Genomic DNA, 17,746 nt, shown 5'->3' on the forward strand with positions numbered 1-17,746 from the left:
TTTATAATTATTAAGGTATTTTAATTATTTTATATATTTATTAGTGTTATACTTTATTCTAAAAGCTAAGGGATGTCTTAAAATTATAATTGATCGTAATTTATATTAAAACCACTAAAATATATACTCCAATTGTTTCGTGTGACATGCTGTAGTACATATATACTTTGCTTTTTCGAAAAGAAAGTTTGACCTTTTTTTTTTTTGGGTGTTTTTCCATGAAATGGTAGTGAAGCTTTGAGAATTGAGACCATACTTTAAAATACCCACAACAATAATTAAAATTTCCCACCGACACTCATATTTTGCGAATTTCAAGCAAGCACTTAATCATTTCTTATTTCTCTGTTTTAAAATAAAATAAAATAAAATAAAAGCATTTCTCATTTCTCTTTAAATTCATTTATTTAAAAGGGTAGATCAAGAAAAAATAATATTCGGCAACCACTAAGTACTATATTTAATATGTGAAATTTCATCTCATTTATAGTTTCAGTTTCACACAAGGATTGAAAGTGACATATGTCTTAAGAGTATAGTAAAAAAATATAAAAAGGATTTTTGTCACATTTTTAATAAAAACTCCACAATCTTTAAATCAAATAATTGCTCTTTAATATATATAGAAATCATATTATTTATTGTACATGTAAATCTTAAATTTTGTAAACAGCTATATATTCTTTTTCTATTTTTACTTAGGAAGATGATTTTTAAATATATATCGAAAAATCATGTAAATCTTAAATTTTATAAGAGATATTTTAGGAAGATTCTTTTATGGAAGAGTATTAAATTACTATTTAATTTACCGGAGTTTTTTTCTTTTTTGCATTATATGATTGATCTTGGATTTAAAGTAACGACGAAGTTAGAAATTCTTTTAGAATGATTGAAATTAAATTGTATATTTTTATGATAGTAAAAATGTAATTTTATTATTTTAATAGTCTAGATCTTTATCATTTTTAAATTACTAAATCAAATTCTTATCATTTTTGGGGTAAAAACTCAAACGGTTTCACTCATTTCAATCGAATGCTCATCCCTAATTCGAGTTATCCAAAAATCTAAATAAAAAGGACAAAATTACGTTATTTTGATAAATGTTTATCTTTTTTAAAGTTAAAAGTCAAAACTATTAAGTTAAAAGGCAAAACTACATTATTTTGATAAATGATTATCCATTAGTCTTACTTTCCTTCCGAATCGCCCCACTCTCTTTTTTTTCTTTACTCAAAATTAATCTAAAAGCTTGTACTTCGTCTACTAGTAAAATAATCTGCCCATGTAAACGGAACATTAAGTATAAATTTTTTGACTCGATTCGACTCAATCGAATACTCATCCCTACTCATTTTAATTATATTTGAGTGTTTAACGATTTGTAAATTAATGTAGTTCGACTGTAATTGCTTTGACAATGAATGTGGCACCTCATAACTCAGACTCAACAATAGGTTGGATAATGGGTATTACACCTCTTAAGTACTCCCATACCATCTCCTCCGTCGGGTATGGATTCTATTTGTTGGAGTCCCTCTAAATCTAGAGTCTTTTCTTTAGGTAGAGCCTACTCCTTCATTCTCTCCCGTAGTGACCCTGATGTTGTCACCCCTTTTGGTGTTGGTACGAGTTTCTGGATGACATGGAAAGTTCACCTCCCGCCAAAGTTAAAATTTTTTTTCATGGAAATTTGGGTGGAAAGCTCTCCCCACTAGGTCCCTCATGTTTCGTCGAGGTATGAACTGTGTTTATCTTTACCCCTTCTGTTTTAATAATAATAAAATCTATAGACCACCTCGTACGAGATTATTACATCACCTGAAATTTATTGACTGATGTCTTCCACCTTTGTCGTCTCAATCCCTCGCATCTGTTAATTGGGAGGAATGGCTTTCGACTAATATCACGTCCAAAAATTGGATTTAACACCCACAAATTCCCTGGTATATTATATTTTCCTTTACCTTATGGGAAATTTGGTTATGCCATAATGCTCTAGTGTTCTCGAAGAATAGGCCTCTAAGAGGTTTCTTGTAGCATATTCTAACTAGTTTTGGGGAATTTCCTGCTCTTTCGGTCACTATGAGAAAATTTAGTATTCCATACACCATCCCAATTGCGTGGAAATCTCCTCCGCAAGGTTGAGTTAAGCTGAATACTAACAGTTCTTCTATAGGTAACTCGGGAAAGGCAGGTGTTGGTGCTATTATCTGTGATCATCATGGTGGGTGGTTGATCAGTTCTTTTCATCACATTCTTAGAGCAACGAGTGTAGAGGTTGAATTGTGAGCTCTAAGAGACAGACTAGCTTATATGAGGAGTAGTTTATAACTGAGTCCTTCTCAAAAAGTATTCTCTTGATGACTTATTTTGTGTGTGTTGATCCTCCTATATATTTATTTCATTTACTTATGGACGATACCCACGGGCATATTATGTATCAAATATTATTTTAATTGATAAATAATATTTATTCTTTTTCCAACTAAAAAAATTAAATATTAAAATGAAAAAAATAAATATACTTGAGGGCCCTTTGAGGAAAAATCATTTAAAACGTTTATCTAATGGTCTATACGGTAAAGTAAAATATAAATCTTGGGTAGTCAAGTAGAAGTAATAAAATCAGCTATGGAAATCAAAATTCATTGGTCCAATTATATGCTAACTGTAACCCAATCGCCGTGATAAATCAAAAGGATAAAACAACTAAATAAATTTCCATGGCTACTACTAATTTAAAAAATTTAGCTTACACAACTTTTTCTCTTTACAATAAGCTTATATTTACATTTCCCTCTTGAAAATTAACTATTGGGAAGAACATTGTAAAGAATTATTACTGAATGCTCTAATACATTGTAATCGATGACATGCCAACAAGTATGAACAATTTTATTTTATAAAAAAATATTGTTTGCAACATGGGAAAGAGAAATTGTACACTAATCAACAAGAACTAACAACAAGATGAAAAATCCAAAATATATATTGAAAAAGAAAAAAAAAAACGTATACATTACATTTTTCTATATCCTATACAATCAAATCACCCAATTTGCAAACATATTACCTCCCTAGAAAAATAACGACACAACTTTAAAATATAAAAAGAAAAAAACAATAACAAAAGGTAATAAAATAAAATAAACAACGAACCTTTTTCTTCTCCATTGTTTCTCTTTCTCAAAATATTCTCGTCGATCAGAAAGTCCATTTCCAGATCTTAAGTCTCAAATCAACCTTACATTTTGCATTAGAAGTTGAAGCTGTGGTTGCTGATTTTGCCTTCGGGGCAGTAGCTTTAATCCCTTCACAAACAACCCTTATCCCAACCTTTGGTGTCTTCAATGCTCCCATTTTTGCTTCCACTTTAGTATCGAGCTTTATCTTTAATGGCAGCCCCTTCTTGCTCTTCAAAGCTTTCTTCAATTTGGCAGCTGACGCGTCATCGAGTTCTTGGTTGCTACTAGTTATGGCAGCTTTCAAGAGGGTCGTGTTTTTAGTTCCGTGCACGAAGGAACCGAAGGAACCTTCTCCAATAGCGATGTCGTCGTCTGTGACAAGCGATACGGTGATTGGGTTGTAACTGTAGACGACTTTCTTGTTTGGGTTTTTGGCTGTGACGTTTAGGTTGATGTTGGTGATCAGCTTGGAAGCTGAGGTTACGTTAAGTGCCGAGATTTTGAGGGAGGAAACAGTGAAAGTAGGACGGTGAGGGCGGTAAAGAACGTACAATATAGCAGAAGCTACGGCGGCTATGAGGATGAGAACGAGGATAGCTATGGTGGTCCAAAGGCAGCAAGAACAGCAAGAGCGGCGGTAGCGGTGGCGTTCGGGTTGTGGACGGTAGACAGGGCGGGTGGCTCCGTATTGTTGTGCTTTAGTGGCCGGAAAAGAAGGGTTGGATGTGGCGGCGGTGCCATTTGTCGCTTGTTTGGGGTATACCCTATCTGCCATGGTGATGTTGGGGGAGAGAGCTCAGCAAACAGAAGAAAAGGCGTTAATTTGCTTTTGGATTTCGAACTTGAAAGAGAAAATACTGACTGCCCTGTCTTTATACATTTAAACGTGCATGTCAGCGCGTATTTTGGGGAGAGTGGGATAGGGAAGAAAAGGGAATTGTTTTGGACTCAAGCCAACGAGGGAAATAATCTCGTGTTCTCTTTGTTTTGGTCGGGCGACTTTGTGATAAGGGTAATATTGACTAAGGAGAAGGAAGGTGGGAGTGACAGCAATGCCGTAACTAGAGCCAACGAAAGGTTATCTCGACGCTCTTGTTTGGGGGCGTGGAATTGACATGTAGTGGTAGTTAAGGTTTTCTTTTTTTCTTTTTTTCAATTTAACAAAATTTGATTTCAGTCTTAAATAAATTTCTATTTATACTCTTATTTAACTTCTTAATTTGAGTTCACAATATTTTTTTTTCATATTTAAAATAAATTATTATTTAAGAATATTTTGATTTTTTTAAATACATATAATTACATCGTCAATTGCATTAGTAAAACCTTAATTTTATCACTAAACCAAATATTTGCCTTAATTCTTTTGTACATTTTAATTTTCTTATGCATACTTCAGTACATTTATTGATTTTATATATAAATAATATTGTTGACTGTAGGGGCGAAGCCAGAAAATTTTTTTAGGGGCGGATGAAATTTTAATTTTTTATAGTTTATATCTTTATAATTTGTAAATGATTAAATCAAATTTTTATAATTTTAGGGGGGCCAAAGTGTAATTTTACCTTTATTAATTTAAAATTTTTAAAAAAATTTAAGAGGCTAAAATGTTTACATTTTAAGGGGTTGGTGCCCATGCCAGCCCCCCTGAATACGTTCCTGATTGACTGAATTGGTGTCATAAATTAACTTGATACTAACTTAAAATTGATAATAACACCATGATAAATAAATTATATTCATTTTAATATAATTATTAATATGTTTAACTTTTATTTTACTTACAATTTTATTTAATTTTTTATTTTAATATTGTACACATTTCATATGTCCTTATTAAGTAGTTTCAAATCATACATTTCATACTTTACTATTTTTAAACTCCAATATGTATTTTTAATGTTGTTTTCTCAACCAAATATGAGTTTATTAAAAATAAAACTTATGAGATTACAATGATAAACACCTATTAAAACATATTACTCATCGCCAAACACCTTAAACTAAATCTCAGCTAAACACTGTAAATAATAACAAACCTTAAAGCACAACCTCTCTACAATAAACCAATTTTCATCCCAAAACTATGCCCCGATTGAATGGAAAAACCCAACATACCAAAAATATCTCATAGGATTGCGTAGATTAAAATAAGTCAAACCTGCAATCTCTTGTCATCACTTTTGCAAACTTTCTCTCCATCAATGTCGCCACACAATTGAGCTTAACCCCAAACTCTAATTGTTTTTGCTTGCTTTTTACTTAATTTCCCAGGCATATAATTATCCAATTCATCAAAAAATTTCCATTTCAAATGTTTGTGTTTCGTGTGATTAAACTTCTAATATCATTTAAAGTCATCATATTGTGAATAATATTTTAGTAGTTGAATAAAAAGTGGTATTCGAATTTTTAAATATTCAAGATCAAGTTTTATACTGTGTAATTGTTAGAATTTGAGACTTCAGTTTTATTATGCAGTGTTATAATGTAATTTGATTTTATTTATAGTTACTCGGATAAATATTTTTTGTATTTATTATATTATATTTATAGTAAACTCTAAAAAAAATTAAACGTTGGGTTGATTTTTAATCATCAGTTGAAATAGGAATTCAAAATGATAGGAATAGAAAAGTGGTGATGGTCAGTATCAAAATTATACTCGTATAATAATTCAGATGAAGCCGAGTTTATGGGATTAGAACTCGAAAATATAAAATGTAGTAAAGTTTTGTTTGTCCCCACAAGAAATTTATAATGTAGATGGACTGTTACATCCATATATCCCATGTGAGTTCATTAATTCATCTACATCAAATATGTGTTGTATTTAGTGAATTGTGTATCATAATTAGATTGTAAATGAACAGGAACTTCCTTGAATATTTAATAAAATTATCCCTAATTGAAGTTTTCATTTCATTTGAATTTGAGGGTTTTAAAGGAATGGAAGGGATAATGTAGTTCGTCCTTTGACACTGTTTTTGGTAAATTGGGAAGAAATTTTTGGAAAAAAAAATGTAATTCACATGATTGAGTGGCATCAAATTTCAAATGTTACATATTTGTTTAGATGTGGCATAAGTTGATGTATTATTAGGAAAATTAGAATTTAGTTATTCTATTTTTATTTTTAGTAATTTAATTTTTTTATTTTTTAAATTTTAAAATTTAAGTCTAATTGTTAATATTTTTTTCTGTTAAATGAGTTGGCGTGGTATTTTGAGATAAAAAAAATATTTATTTAGTAGTAATGTAACTAAAAAATAAATAATTTTAACATAGTTGGACTTGAAATTTTGAAATCTGAAAAGTAGAAGGACTAAATTCCTAAAAATAAAAACACGTGGACTAAATTCTAAATTTATGAAAAATATAAAAACTTATGACATATTTTAACATTTTTCTTTTACATTTCGGATCGAAATACTTATTCCGACTTAATAGTTATGTATTTTATAATAAATTTAAATAACATTTTTATTAATTAAAATTGAAACCCACCAAACCAAAATATTTCTCTGTCACATGCAAAATGGTGGCAAAGAGCAGAAGAGAGTGATTGAGCAATGTCAAAATTTGACAAAGTACCTAATATGACACCTAATAAGGAAAAAAATTAATGTAGTGTTTGTTTAGAAGGAAACTAAACAGGCATTTGCCAACTGAATTAAACCCGTATTAGTGAAAGTCAATGCTTAATTATATAACAAATTAATTTTCTCAACAATTAATCACAGACGTTCCCATGTTACCTAAACCTAATTTTAGACTTTCCTCTCCAAAACAGGTCGACCATAAGGCTTAGTTAAGAATGGGAAATTAACCATGGTTGTAAATTATCATAGGCTATAATATGTGTATATATAATATTGAAGGCACTGATTGCCAAACTTTATACCAAAATAGAGCTTTGTCTCATTGGCCTTCCATTTTGCTCAATGATGGACATCGAAGAAAACTAGGAAACCCAGCAAATTGATTCCTCACCTACTGAGTGATGACCCAAAAATTAAATTAAAATAATTGCTTGTTGCCTTTTTTTTTGTATTATTATTATTATTGTTAACACAGCACATAATGTGATTGTGCTAATTTTTTAAATAATTTTTTTATTTTATAATACGGAAACTTGATTACAGCATCTTAATTGCCATCAATGTTCTTCAATACTTCGACACTCCCCGCCCCCAACCTAATTGTAAAAACGTATCGTGGTCCAATAGTTAAACTATTAAGTAATTCAAGCACTTAAATTATAAAAATTAAATTAAATATTTAAATTAATTTAAATTCAAATTAAGTAACTTTTAATTGATTTTTAAATTTAGAAGCAATGGGATTTGTTTTGAGTTTTAAATGGGTTTATATATTAGACTTTATTTTTTGAAAATTTTAAACGGTTTTTTTGAGCTATTTGGTGTTCAATGGAATAAACCGAGACCAAATTGAATTGACATGGTTCAATGACAATTTGACGGTTAGTGTTAAATATTGAAGAAGAAAACTGTTTGGGTTTTAGTTTGTAAACTCGTGACGTTCAAAACTGTTTTATGAAAAGGAAAAAAAAAAACTAAACTGTAATTGTAAAAAAGGATAGAAATGAGATCTTTCAATTGGTACTGGCGATGTGAACGAATATGGCCTTATAGCAGCGATTTTAACAATCCAGTAACTTAAATGAAAAATTGTGAATGATTCAATGACATTTGGTAACTTTTTAAAATTTGAGTGACTAAGACATAAAATTATTAATAATTTAGTGACTTTAAATTTAATTTACTTTATTTTTTTTATTTAACCAATTATCCTGCTGGATTGTCATCTTTTCAAGAAACACAATATTATTCTATAATCCTTGCTACTTTTTCAATATGAAAAATGTTGAGATAAATTGAAAGTTTATTAACATTTTATTCTTATTACTTGATAAAATAGTTTGCACAAGTAATATATAGGTTATACTAATATTGCATGTAAATTTTTGAATATCATATTATATTGATCTAAAATATTGCTTATCATTTTTTTAATACAAAACAAATAGTTAAAAAATTTTAATTTACTTCAAATTTGACATGCATTATTTGTATAAATCAAACATAAAATATTTGGATTGCTGAAATATTATTTGTACAAAAAGTTATGAAAATATTAGTTTTAGACTAATATAAATGGACCCCTTCATATATATATATATATATATATGTGAACGAGAAAATTAAATATATAAATATTAGAAATTTTTGATACGAGTATGCATATGAAAATCATGAATTTAGAATATAGATGTGTATTTGAAAATAACATACAATAATGAAATATTTAGTTTGAAACTAATTAATTATAGTAACACATTAAATATATATTAAAATAAAAAATAAAAAAAAATTATAAATATAAACTAGAAAATCAAATATATAAATATATATTTTTGGAAGGAGTATATGATACCTTAGATACAAAACAATTATAAATATGATTTCAAAAAAATAAATAAAAAGTAATACAACTTTTTTGATAATTGAGAGAGAAAAATAGGATAGCTCTCATATCATACCGATATTAAAACCACTAAATAAAGTTTAAAAATAATATAATAAAGTAGGTATTTTGATTGGAGAAGGCTTATTATGTTATTATTCAGGTATTTTAGTCAGGAAACAAAGGTTAGAAAGGAAATAGAGTTGGATACAAGTTTTAACTCTAAATAATAATATAATGGGAGCCCATATATTGTAGGATGCGAAAGAGGCCTCGCCATTCAGAAAGAATAGTGGACCAATACTTGTCATACCTTTTTACGTAAGGTTGCTCAGTAGGCCCATCTCGTATATTTTGACCCATGCTTTTCAGATTCTGAGGATAGGATAAATAAATACCATTTTGCAAATCTTTATATGTCCAAAAGGACGAAAACATATGGTGCAAAATGAATATGGCTTCTTACTCTTTTGTTTGAAAATTTCACCACCATCTTGCTTCTATCTTTTCTTTATATAAAAATAACCATAAATATCTAACCATTAAAATATCATGTTTTATAAGTGATGTCTCTTTTCGAAAATACATTTATGGTAGCTTTGTTTGGATAACAAATAAAAAATTGGGTATTGGATAAATTCAAGTCCAATTTCATAAGCTTCAAATATTCATTTTAAAATTTGGAATTTTTAAAATCTAAGATTAATTTTTAAAAAATGAGAAATTTTTTTGGTCTCCCTTCTTTCACACTTCCTTCTAAATTTAAATAATAATTAAATTAATTTTACTTATAATATATTATCAACGAAACTCAAGGTTTTCAAAATTGGACTGGTAGGCGAATCAGTCAGACCACCAATTCGTGGTTCAATCGATCTATTCGGTTCAATTAAATAAATTATTAAAAATAGATAAAATCGATTCAACCGTTGGTTTCGCCGATTCACGACTCAATCAATTTGACCATTTATTTCAAACTGATACCCCAGTAGATTTTCGATCCGATTTTGAAAACAGTAATGAAACTTCATGCATTTAATTTAATATAATATAAATATTCAAAAAATTCATTTATACCTTCAATTTTAAATCCTTGATTTCTAATTTATACCTAACTACCTAAGTAAGTCCATTTATGCCTAGTGCAATCAATTTAACAAGCTGATCCAATTTAGCTTTGAATATATAGATAAAGCTTCATGTTTTTTTTATTTAACATGATATAAATATTCAACATTTTCATTTATACCATAATCTTCAAAATTTTAATTTATAAACCTTTGACTTTAATTTACACCTAAATAAGTCCACTAATTTAAGTACAAATCAATTCGACCGTTTCAATTGCTTTGATTGATATGATCGGTTCAATTGGTCCATTCAATTCTATTAAATAAATCATTAAAAAATCATAAAATATAAAAAAAAAATAGTTGAAACACCCAATCAATGCTTAAATAATTAAATATTTAAAAATCAATGCTTAAAATTAATTGACATCCAAATCTAAATTTGAATTATCCAAACAATGAATTTAAATTAATTCAAAAATTAAAATTTTAAATAATTTAAATATCAAACCAAAATTTTAAATAAGTTTGAAAGTTAAAATTTTGAATTTTAATCTTGACGTTACCTTAATTTATTCCAACTTTATTTCTTATTTTTTTTCTAAAAGAATAAAAACAAATAAAAATTAATAATCAATTATGAGTAATCCAAAATCTATAAAGATCTAAATGAAGTAAATGTTTAAACATTATGACTCATTTAATATATCAATTAGCAATGGATGCTGATTAAGTTGAGGAATCGAAGACTAAAATACGTACGGTGATCATATTAAAGTCAAGATATATAATTGGAGTGAGAAAAAGGTGGTTTATGTATTATGCCTTACATTGGGGTGTTTAGTCCTCTAATTATATCTAATCAAAGACTAATTAGAGAGCATCATACCTAAGCAAAGACTTTTATGAACTGGTCCACATAAATTAAAACATGTTTCAAACCGATTTAAAAATGATAACTAGTTTTATATAAATATATATTTTTGACTTTAGCTTTTAATAGTATTATTAATTACATAGCTAAGACAATATAAAAAAAAGTTGGCAACTTTACTATTTTATCTACATTCATAAATTAATTTCATAAAATGGGTAGTTTATTTTTTTTATATCTAAAGAAGCTTATGAGTTTTTTGGGCACATACTTTTTTATTAATTTAATTCTCCGTTATAATTATTTATATATATAGTTTGATATTTTCTATGTCTATATTTGGAATTTGCCTCTAAAATTTTGATGAAAATTTATATTTATCTTGTAAATGTATTTTATTTATTTGTAAAGGTAACGCTTTGAAACTATTTTTAAAAAGAGAGAGCTGCTGGCTTATCTTAATAAAAACTTAACCAAATTCACCGACACATTTAAGTTTTTAGTTTGTGTCTTGGGTGTGCCACTTTTGTCTGATTTTTTTTTATTTACAAGTAAAAGAAACTGTAAAAAACAATGGTGGTGGTGGTGGTGTTGTCCAACGTTGCCTTCCAAAATAACTACCTAACTCTGCCTAAATTGTCTGTTGTGGGGACAAGTATCCATAACTTCGATATTTCCTCAATCTATTGAAAATTGTCAATATCATTGGTTAATATTTTCTCTGAAAGAAAAAAAAACCCCATTAAATGGTCGAAATAATTGGAATTTAGTTCAAACCCTAATCACAGAAATGTCAAAAATCATAATTCTATAGTGGACTGCGTGTCTATTAAAATAAAAAACAAATAATATTCCGGAATATAATGATGATACTTGGGATCTGGATTATTAATTTTCTAAAGCAGTCAAGCAATCCATGTGAAACAGTTGAGCCAAATATACCCCCAACAACAATTCTCCCTCTATCACTGAAAAGTGTCTTAGACCAAGCTCCTTTTAAGTTTACTGTTCTGCTTTGATCAGCTCCAGTAAAACTTTGATTTTTTTGGATAATTATAGTTACCTTTAGTCACTTCTACTGGAAAAAGCTGTTTTCTTCCATTAAAATTATGTCAATCTTCTTATTAGTCTTTAATAAAGGGATAACCTTATTTTTTTTGGTTACCAAATCCCTGGCTCTTTTATTTTTATTTTTTTGAGGGCGTACCATTAGTGGGTCTTCTTTTGTACTCTCAATAAAGTAGTATATTTTTTGTTCCTTCAAGTTATAAATATATACCCATGTTTTGCTTCAGGGGGTTGTTTCAGTTTTCACTGCTTTGTTTCTGTTATCTTTTTCTTGCTTTAATGCTTGGCTAAGAGGCCTGAGAGAGAGGTGGAACTTTTTTGAGATTGAATTCCAGCTTTTTTGGAAGTGAAAAAAAAATGGGGTTTCAGTTTCAATTTATTCTCCTGCTGGTGACCATATGTATAACTTTGAGTGCCGTGTCAGTTGATGGATCATCAGGTACTAATGATGTCTATATCTGTTTTCTTCTAAGCTGATCTTTTATTTTATAGCAGGCTGTTTTTGATCCATGCGTTTGTTTGCCTTTTTTCATTGAGATTTTTCATGAAATTTGTACTCAAAATCCATTTTAAAGATCTGGGTTGTTTAAGCTAGTTTCAGTGATCAAGAACTAGGATAATGATTGATGGTGTACTTTGAGCTTGTTGTGAAATTGGCACAGTTGAGAATTTAAGTATCTGATGGAATCTGCATTTCACGATCACTGAGAAAAGCCTCAATGAGTGAATTTGAAATCAGCGTGTTCACATTTCATGATTCCTAGATAATTTTGTTTTTCAGAAGCTTATTTCCTGGGGATCTGTTGTTCTGAGGGTTTTATCATTGATAAATTGTCCGAATATTCCATGGCTCGTGGAGACTAATGATGATGGGCGACTTTGTCGTCCAAAAGCTAATAGATTGCTTTGATCTACAATCTACTACATGGTGCTCTTACATCAAATCCATCATTTCCTTTGGAAAAAAACATATGTTTAAGAAAGCCAAACGATTTGTCACAAAAAAACTTGAAAGCAATGTGGAGCGGCGTGTTTAGCTTATTTTTTGTCTCAAGTTACAGTATTTAATCTCACCGTCAGAATTGTTTATACACTAATCGCAGGTAAACCAAACCCATATTAATGGAGTTTGGTATAGGTTCTCATTATAGCATGGTATATCCGTTGAATATATGAATTTAGCAGTCATGATATAACAAATGTTGTCACCATGAGGTTCATTGACATTACTAACTTCAAGCATTTGCTTATTGATATTGCTGCTTAATCTGCCTATGTTTTTGTTCCATTGGTATTTTTGATGCAGTAAGAGCTTCATGGACACCACCAATAGTAATGCCAGCAGAAGCAGCAACCATTCATCCTATCGGGCTTGGTCCACCACCATCGAGGCAACCAGGTGAATGTCACAAAATGGGATTTTTGATAGACCAAGACTGCATATATCCCAATGCTTGATTTCTTTTTGGATCTTAAACACCATGGTGCTATCTATGATCCTAGAAAACATATGAAAATTTCCAGTTAATTCTGTTTCCATAACATCACTGTTCTTGCTGATCACGTCTAATATATTGATGATCCTTAATGATTAATGTTCATTCGATCTTTTTTATAACGATGTTACAGATCCAGCACCCTCTCTGACACCAACTACTCCTAGCTTTGGCAGGACAAGAAATGGAAAGTTGGCTGCTGTCCCTTCTAGCAAAGTGTTCCATCATTCATCATCTCCCCTGGATCGCTCTCCAACTAAAGGTGAGTGATAATCTAGAATACCCTCCGTCTTTGGAAAAGGTAATGAAACCATCAGTAAAGGTTGTTCTCTTTGATATGTAGCCATCCATCCGCAACATGCCTTGAAGCCTTCAAGTATTTCGGTTGCACCTACTGCACCATCTTTTGGACCCCCTGCAAAGAATTGGATGCATGGTCCCTTATCTTTGTCCCCGTTTCATAAGCATCATCATGCAAGGAAACATTTCAGAAACTCTGCTCCTCGACCCTCCTATTCAATTCATCAACCTGTTTACAGGCAGCAAGGTTTAGTTCTCTCCCTTGGTAGCCCCTAATAGTTATTTTTGAGGATTAAAACTAATTGATATATATATGTATTCACAATTAAAATACTTCTATACAGTTACTGCCGTTTCTCCTTCTCAATATTCCACTCCCAGCTGGGTTTCCCCTGCACCATCGCCTACTGCCACGTCAAACCACTTTCATAGTATGGATCAGTTTACTTTCATTTGCTTAACAATGCTTTCCTTTACTAGCTTTAAACTGTTTATTAATAACTATCATATCATCTTCATGATTGTAGATATGCCCATTCTTCAACCTGCAATTTCTCCGATTGCTTCTTCCCTGAAGAAGATGAAGGCTCCGCCACCATCCATCGTTATGGCACTGCCACCTCCACCTCCTAATAAAGGTACCAAGTACCTCCTGTTTGATCTATATTTTCTGATCAAGAGAAGAAAACAAAGGTTAAATTTGATATCATTTGCAGATTGTACATCAGTGGCATGCAGTGAGCCCTTAACATATACACCTCCTGGATCACCTTGTGGTTGTGTGTGGCCAATTCAAGTTAAGCTTCAGCTTGGTGTTTCAATATACACCTTTTTCCCTTTGGTTTCAGAACTGGCTCAGGAAATTGCTGCTAGTATAAGACTAAATCACAGTCAAGTTAGGATTATGGGAGCAAATGCAGCTAGTCAGGAGCTTGAGAAAAGTACAGTCCTCATCAACTTGGTACCATGGGAAGTAAAATTTGGCCATACAACAGCATTAATAATCTATAATAAGTTTTGGAATAGACAGGTCTTCATAAAGGCCTCCCTTTTTGGTCCCTATGAAGTCGGTTATGTTCGCTATCCAGGTAATATATCTGTTTCTCCATTCTTTTAGGTTGTTTTCTGGATAATTTCACTATCAGATGGCATGATTTGAAGACTTTTGGATGATTTCAACATGTAAAGGTCTTCCACCCTCCCCGCCTGTAGCTAGTTCCAGTGTTTCTGCTATTGATGATGGGCCATTCACTGGCCGTAACAATCATGGACAAGCGATAAAACCTTTAGGAGTTGATGTTTCTAAGAGGAAGAGAGAAGGGCCTACACGAAGCATGATAGCTGTGATTATTCTGTCATCCTTTTCAGCCTTTGTTGTATGCTTGGGGATCATTTGGCTTATTCTTTGGAAATGGGGTGCTTGTGTCAAAGAACCGGAACATAAACCGCAAACTACAAAGTTTTCTCCACCACCACCATCAGGTACTTCCAGTATGACTGAATTCATAGAAGGTAGTTCTCATAGAACATGATTCGGCTTTCAAATATAAAGCTTGTTGCCAGATTTTGTTATGAAACCAGGCTTTCTTCCTTGTTCAACTTGAATTTCCAGTTTGCCGTTCTTCTATAATCTGTCATTATTAGTCCAAAGCATTATTGCTCAGACTCCATTTTGTGACAAATCATGAAATTCGAATACAACAGGGTCTACTAGAGCTGTGATGCAAGGAAGCAAGTCCAGTGCTGCATCAATGTCTATTAGTTCCGGTGGGATGACATATACAGGATTGGCAAAGAACTTCACCTTAAATGATATAGAAAGAGCGACAAATAGCTTTGATGCTTCACGGGTGATTGGCGAAGGGGGTTTCGGCATTGTCTATAGAGGTAGTTTAGATGATGGAGCTGCGGTGGCTGTTAAAGTTCTGAAGAGGGAGGACCAACATGGGGGACAAGAATTCTTGGCAGAAGTGGAGATGCTTAGCCGCCTGCACCACAGAAATCTGGTTAAACTGATTGGTATTTGCACTGAGGACAATACACGTTGTCTCGTCTATGAACTTGTTCCAAATGGCAGTCTTGAATCCCATTTGCATGGTGAATATCTTCAGCATAACTAAAATCCCCTTTCCACATTTTCCATTTGCAAGTGATTAGACTGCTTACAACTGCTTAGAGATTGTTTTAATTCTCTATCTTTGTTCTCCCAGGAGCTGAGAAGGAAACTGATCCACTCGACTGGGGTGCTCGAATGAGGATTGCGCTTGGTGCAGCTCGAGGCTTAGCTTATTTACATGAAGATTCCAGCCCCCGGGTTATACACCGAGACTTTAAGTCCAGCAACATCTTGCTGGAACATGATTTTACACCAAAAGTTTCGGATTTCGGATTGGCTAGAACCGCAATAGATGAAGGGAACAAATACATCTCAACACATGTGATGGGAACCTTTGGGTATGAACTTCTGTACCGTCTTTCCTGAAACAATCTTTTTCAATTTTCAGGACCATTTATGATTCGATACTCGCATGCCTCATGGGAATCAGCTGTCTAGTTTGCTTAAAATGTAGTTATATTAGTACTTTTTCATTCCTTCTTTTTCCACATCTAGAAGATTTGTTACTTATAAACTACTCATTTTTCAGTTACTTGGCTCCGGAGTATGCAATGACCGGTCACCTTCTTGTCAAAAGTGATGTTTATAGTTATGGGGTGGTTCTACTTGAGCTCTTAACAGGGAGGAAACCTGTGGACTTGTTACAGCCCCCGGGTCAAGAAAATCTCGTTGCATGGGCTCGTCCACTCCTTACAGACAAGGAAGGTCTGGAAATGGTCATCGATCCAGCCATAAAATCTGATATCTCACTTGATAGCATAGCAAAGGTAGCGGCAATTGCATCAATGTGCGTGCAGCCGGAAGTATCTCATAGGCCATTCATGGGTGAAGTTGTTCAAGCATTAAAACTAGTATGTAATGAATTTGATGAGAAAATGGAGGTAGAATCAAAAGCTGGCATCCAGGAGGACTTTCCTAAAACTGTAGATAGTAAACTTAGTAGACTTTCAAGTGAGCTTGTGGAAGCTTCAGATACCTCTCACCCAATACCTGGCTATGATTATAGCCATGAGAGCAATATACCATTGTCTTCATCGGATCTTTTAAGTATCCCACCGGGACCTGAGCTGCAGGAGCCTGGGTCATTTAGGAGGCACTCGTGTTCGGCCCCACTAGGAACATTAAGGAGAGGACATTTCTTGCAGAGAATAAGAAGTTTATCAAGAGGCAGCCGAAGTGAACACGGATTTTCTGTCAAATTCTGGCGAGGGTCTCGTTAAAATTTTGCTAAAACCATTTTCATTGAAGTTGCAATATTTTCCATGGGAAATTAGAGTTTGTTTTCTTGAGTAGGAACAGGGAAATTTGCTGAATGCAGACTGATGCTTTATTCTCTTACATGCATGCACCAGATGAAAAGTTGTGAATTTTGTTATTTTTTTTCTTGATATAATATGTCAGTTATGGTTTCCATCAATTCTAGGAATACCAATGATGTCTATCGAGTGTGTGTGCGTGTAAATGGAAAATACCAATGTCACAACACAAAATCTTAAAATAGCATTGAGTCATTGACAACCCTGTAACCTCATTTTCTTATGGTTTTATGAAAATCTCATGCGACAGCCAGAGCTTATATGCAAAGAGCTTGAGTTCTTCAAGCACAGCCCTCACATGCTGGCCAACAACAATCTTCTGCGACTAAAGTTGTCCTTTAATATCCTCAACGGTTAGTAGCTTATAATATTGTTGGTAGCTTATAATATTTTATTAGATTAAAGTCTAATAATTTATAATTATTGATTAAATAATTGTATTGTAAAGATGTAACATTTCTACCTAAATTTATCTTATAAGGATATATAACTTTATATAAAGTTGTCTTATAAAACAACGCAATCATGTGAAAGGGTGTCTAATTAAAAGATATATTTCTGTGAAAGGTATATCATGAAAAGATACATCTATTAGATGTCTATATAAATGATCCTTCTAATAGTCATTTTGACTATTTTGCTTAGAATGTTGAGGACTTTGTTGTATCTTGGAGGTATTTTAAAGCCTAAAAGTGTTCTACACGTCTCAAAGCCGATATTTTTAATAATATTATTATGCATCATTTTATCTAAGTTCTTGGAATTATCAATCCATAAGTTGTATTCCAAATAACATTGAAAAGAAAAATCATGCAACAAAATGAA

At 31.7% G+C, this 17,746-nt stretch overlaps 2 protein-coding genes across 2 annotated transcripts; one reads left to right on the plus strand and one right to left on the minus strand.

Moving 5' to 3' along the window:
• Positions 1–2,977: 2,977 nt before the first annotated feature.
• On the minus strand, positions 2,978–4,144 carry LOC107958390 (NDR1/HIN1-like protein 13). The gene has a single exon (XM_016894153.2). It carries the CDS (start codon positions 3,964–3,966, stop codon positions 3,211–3,213), a length of 756 nt encoding a protein of 251 aa, XP_016749642.2. The 5' UTR covers positions 3,967–4,144; the 3' UTR covers positions 2,978–3,210.
• A 7,376-nt stretch (positions 4,145–11,520) lies between these two features.
• On the plus strand, positions 11,521–17,022 carry LOC107958393 (receptor-like serine/threonine-protein kinase ALE2). Its single transcript, XM_016894155.2, has 11 exons — positions 11,521–12,132; positions 13,000–13,092; positions 13,323–13,451; positions 13,533–13,736; positions 13,834–13,920; positions 14,017–14,127; positions 14,206–14,577; positions 14,678–14,971; positions 15,194–15,586; positions 15,700–15,943; positions 16,135–17,022. The coding sequence occupies exons 1-11, from the start codon at positions 12,051–12,053 to the stop codon at positions 16,823–16,825; spliced, it is 2,700 nt and encodes an 899-aa protein (XP_016749644.2). The 5' UTR covers positions 11,521–12,050; the 3' UTR covers positions 16,826–17,022.
• Positions 17,023–17,746: the final 724 nt, after the last annotated feature.

Source organism: Gossypium hirsutum, chromosome A05 (genome assembly GCF_007990345.1).
Source record: "Gossypium hirsutum isolate 1008001.06 chromosome A05, Gossypium_hirsutum_v2.1, whole genome shotgun sequence".
Lineage (NCBI taxonomy): Eukaryota > Viridiplantae > Streptophyta > Magnoliopsida > Malvales > Malvaceae > Gossypium > Gossypium hirsutum.

Coding starts and splice junctions, on each gene's coding strand:
- LOC107958390 (XM_016894153.2), bottom strand. CDS start 3,966: ATGGCAGATAGGGTATACCCCAAACAAGCGACAAATGGCACCGCCGCC.
- LOC107958393 (XM_016894155.2), top strand. CDS start 12,051: ATGGGGTTTCAGTTTCAATTTATTCTCCTGCTGGTGACCATATGTATA. Junction 13,093..13,322: donor ACCACCATCGAGGCAACCAG/GTGAATGTCACA, acceptor ACGATGTTACAG/ATCCAGCACCCTCTCTGACA. Junction 13,921..14,016: donor CACGTCAAACCACTTTCATA/GTATGGATCAGT, acceptor TCATGATTGTAG/ATATGCCCATTCTTCAACCT.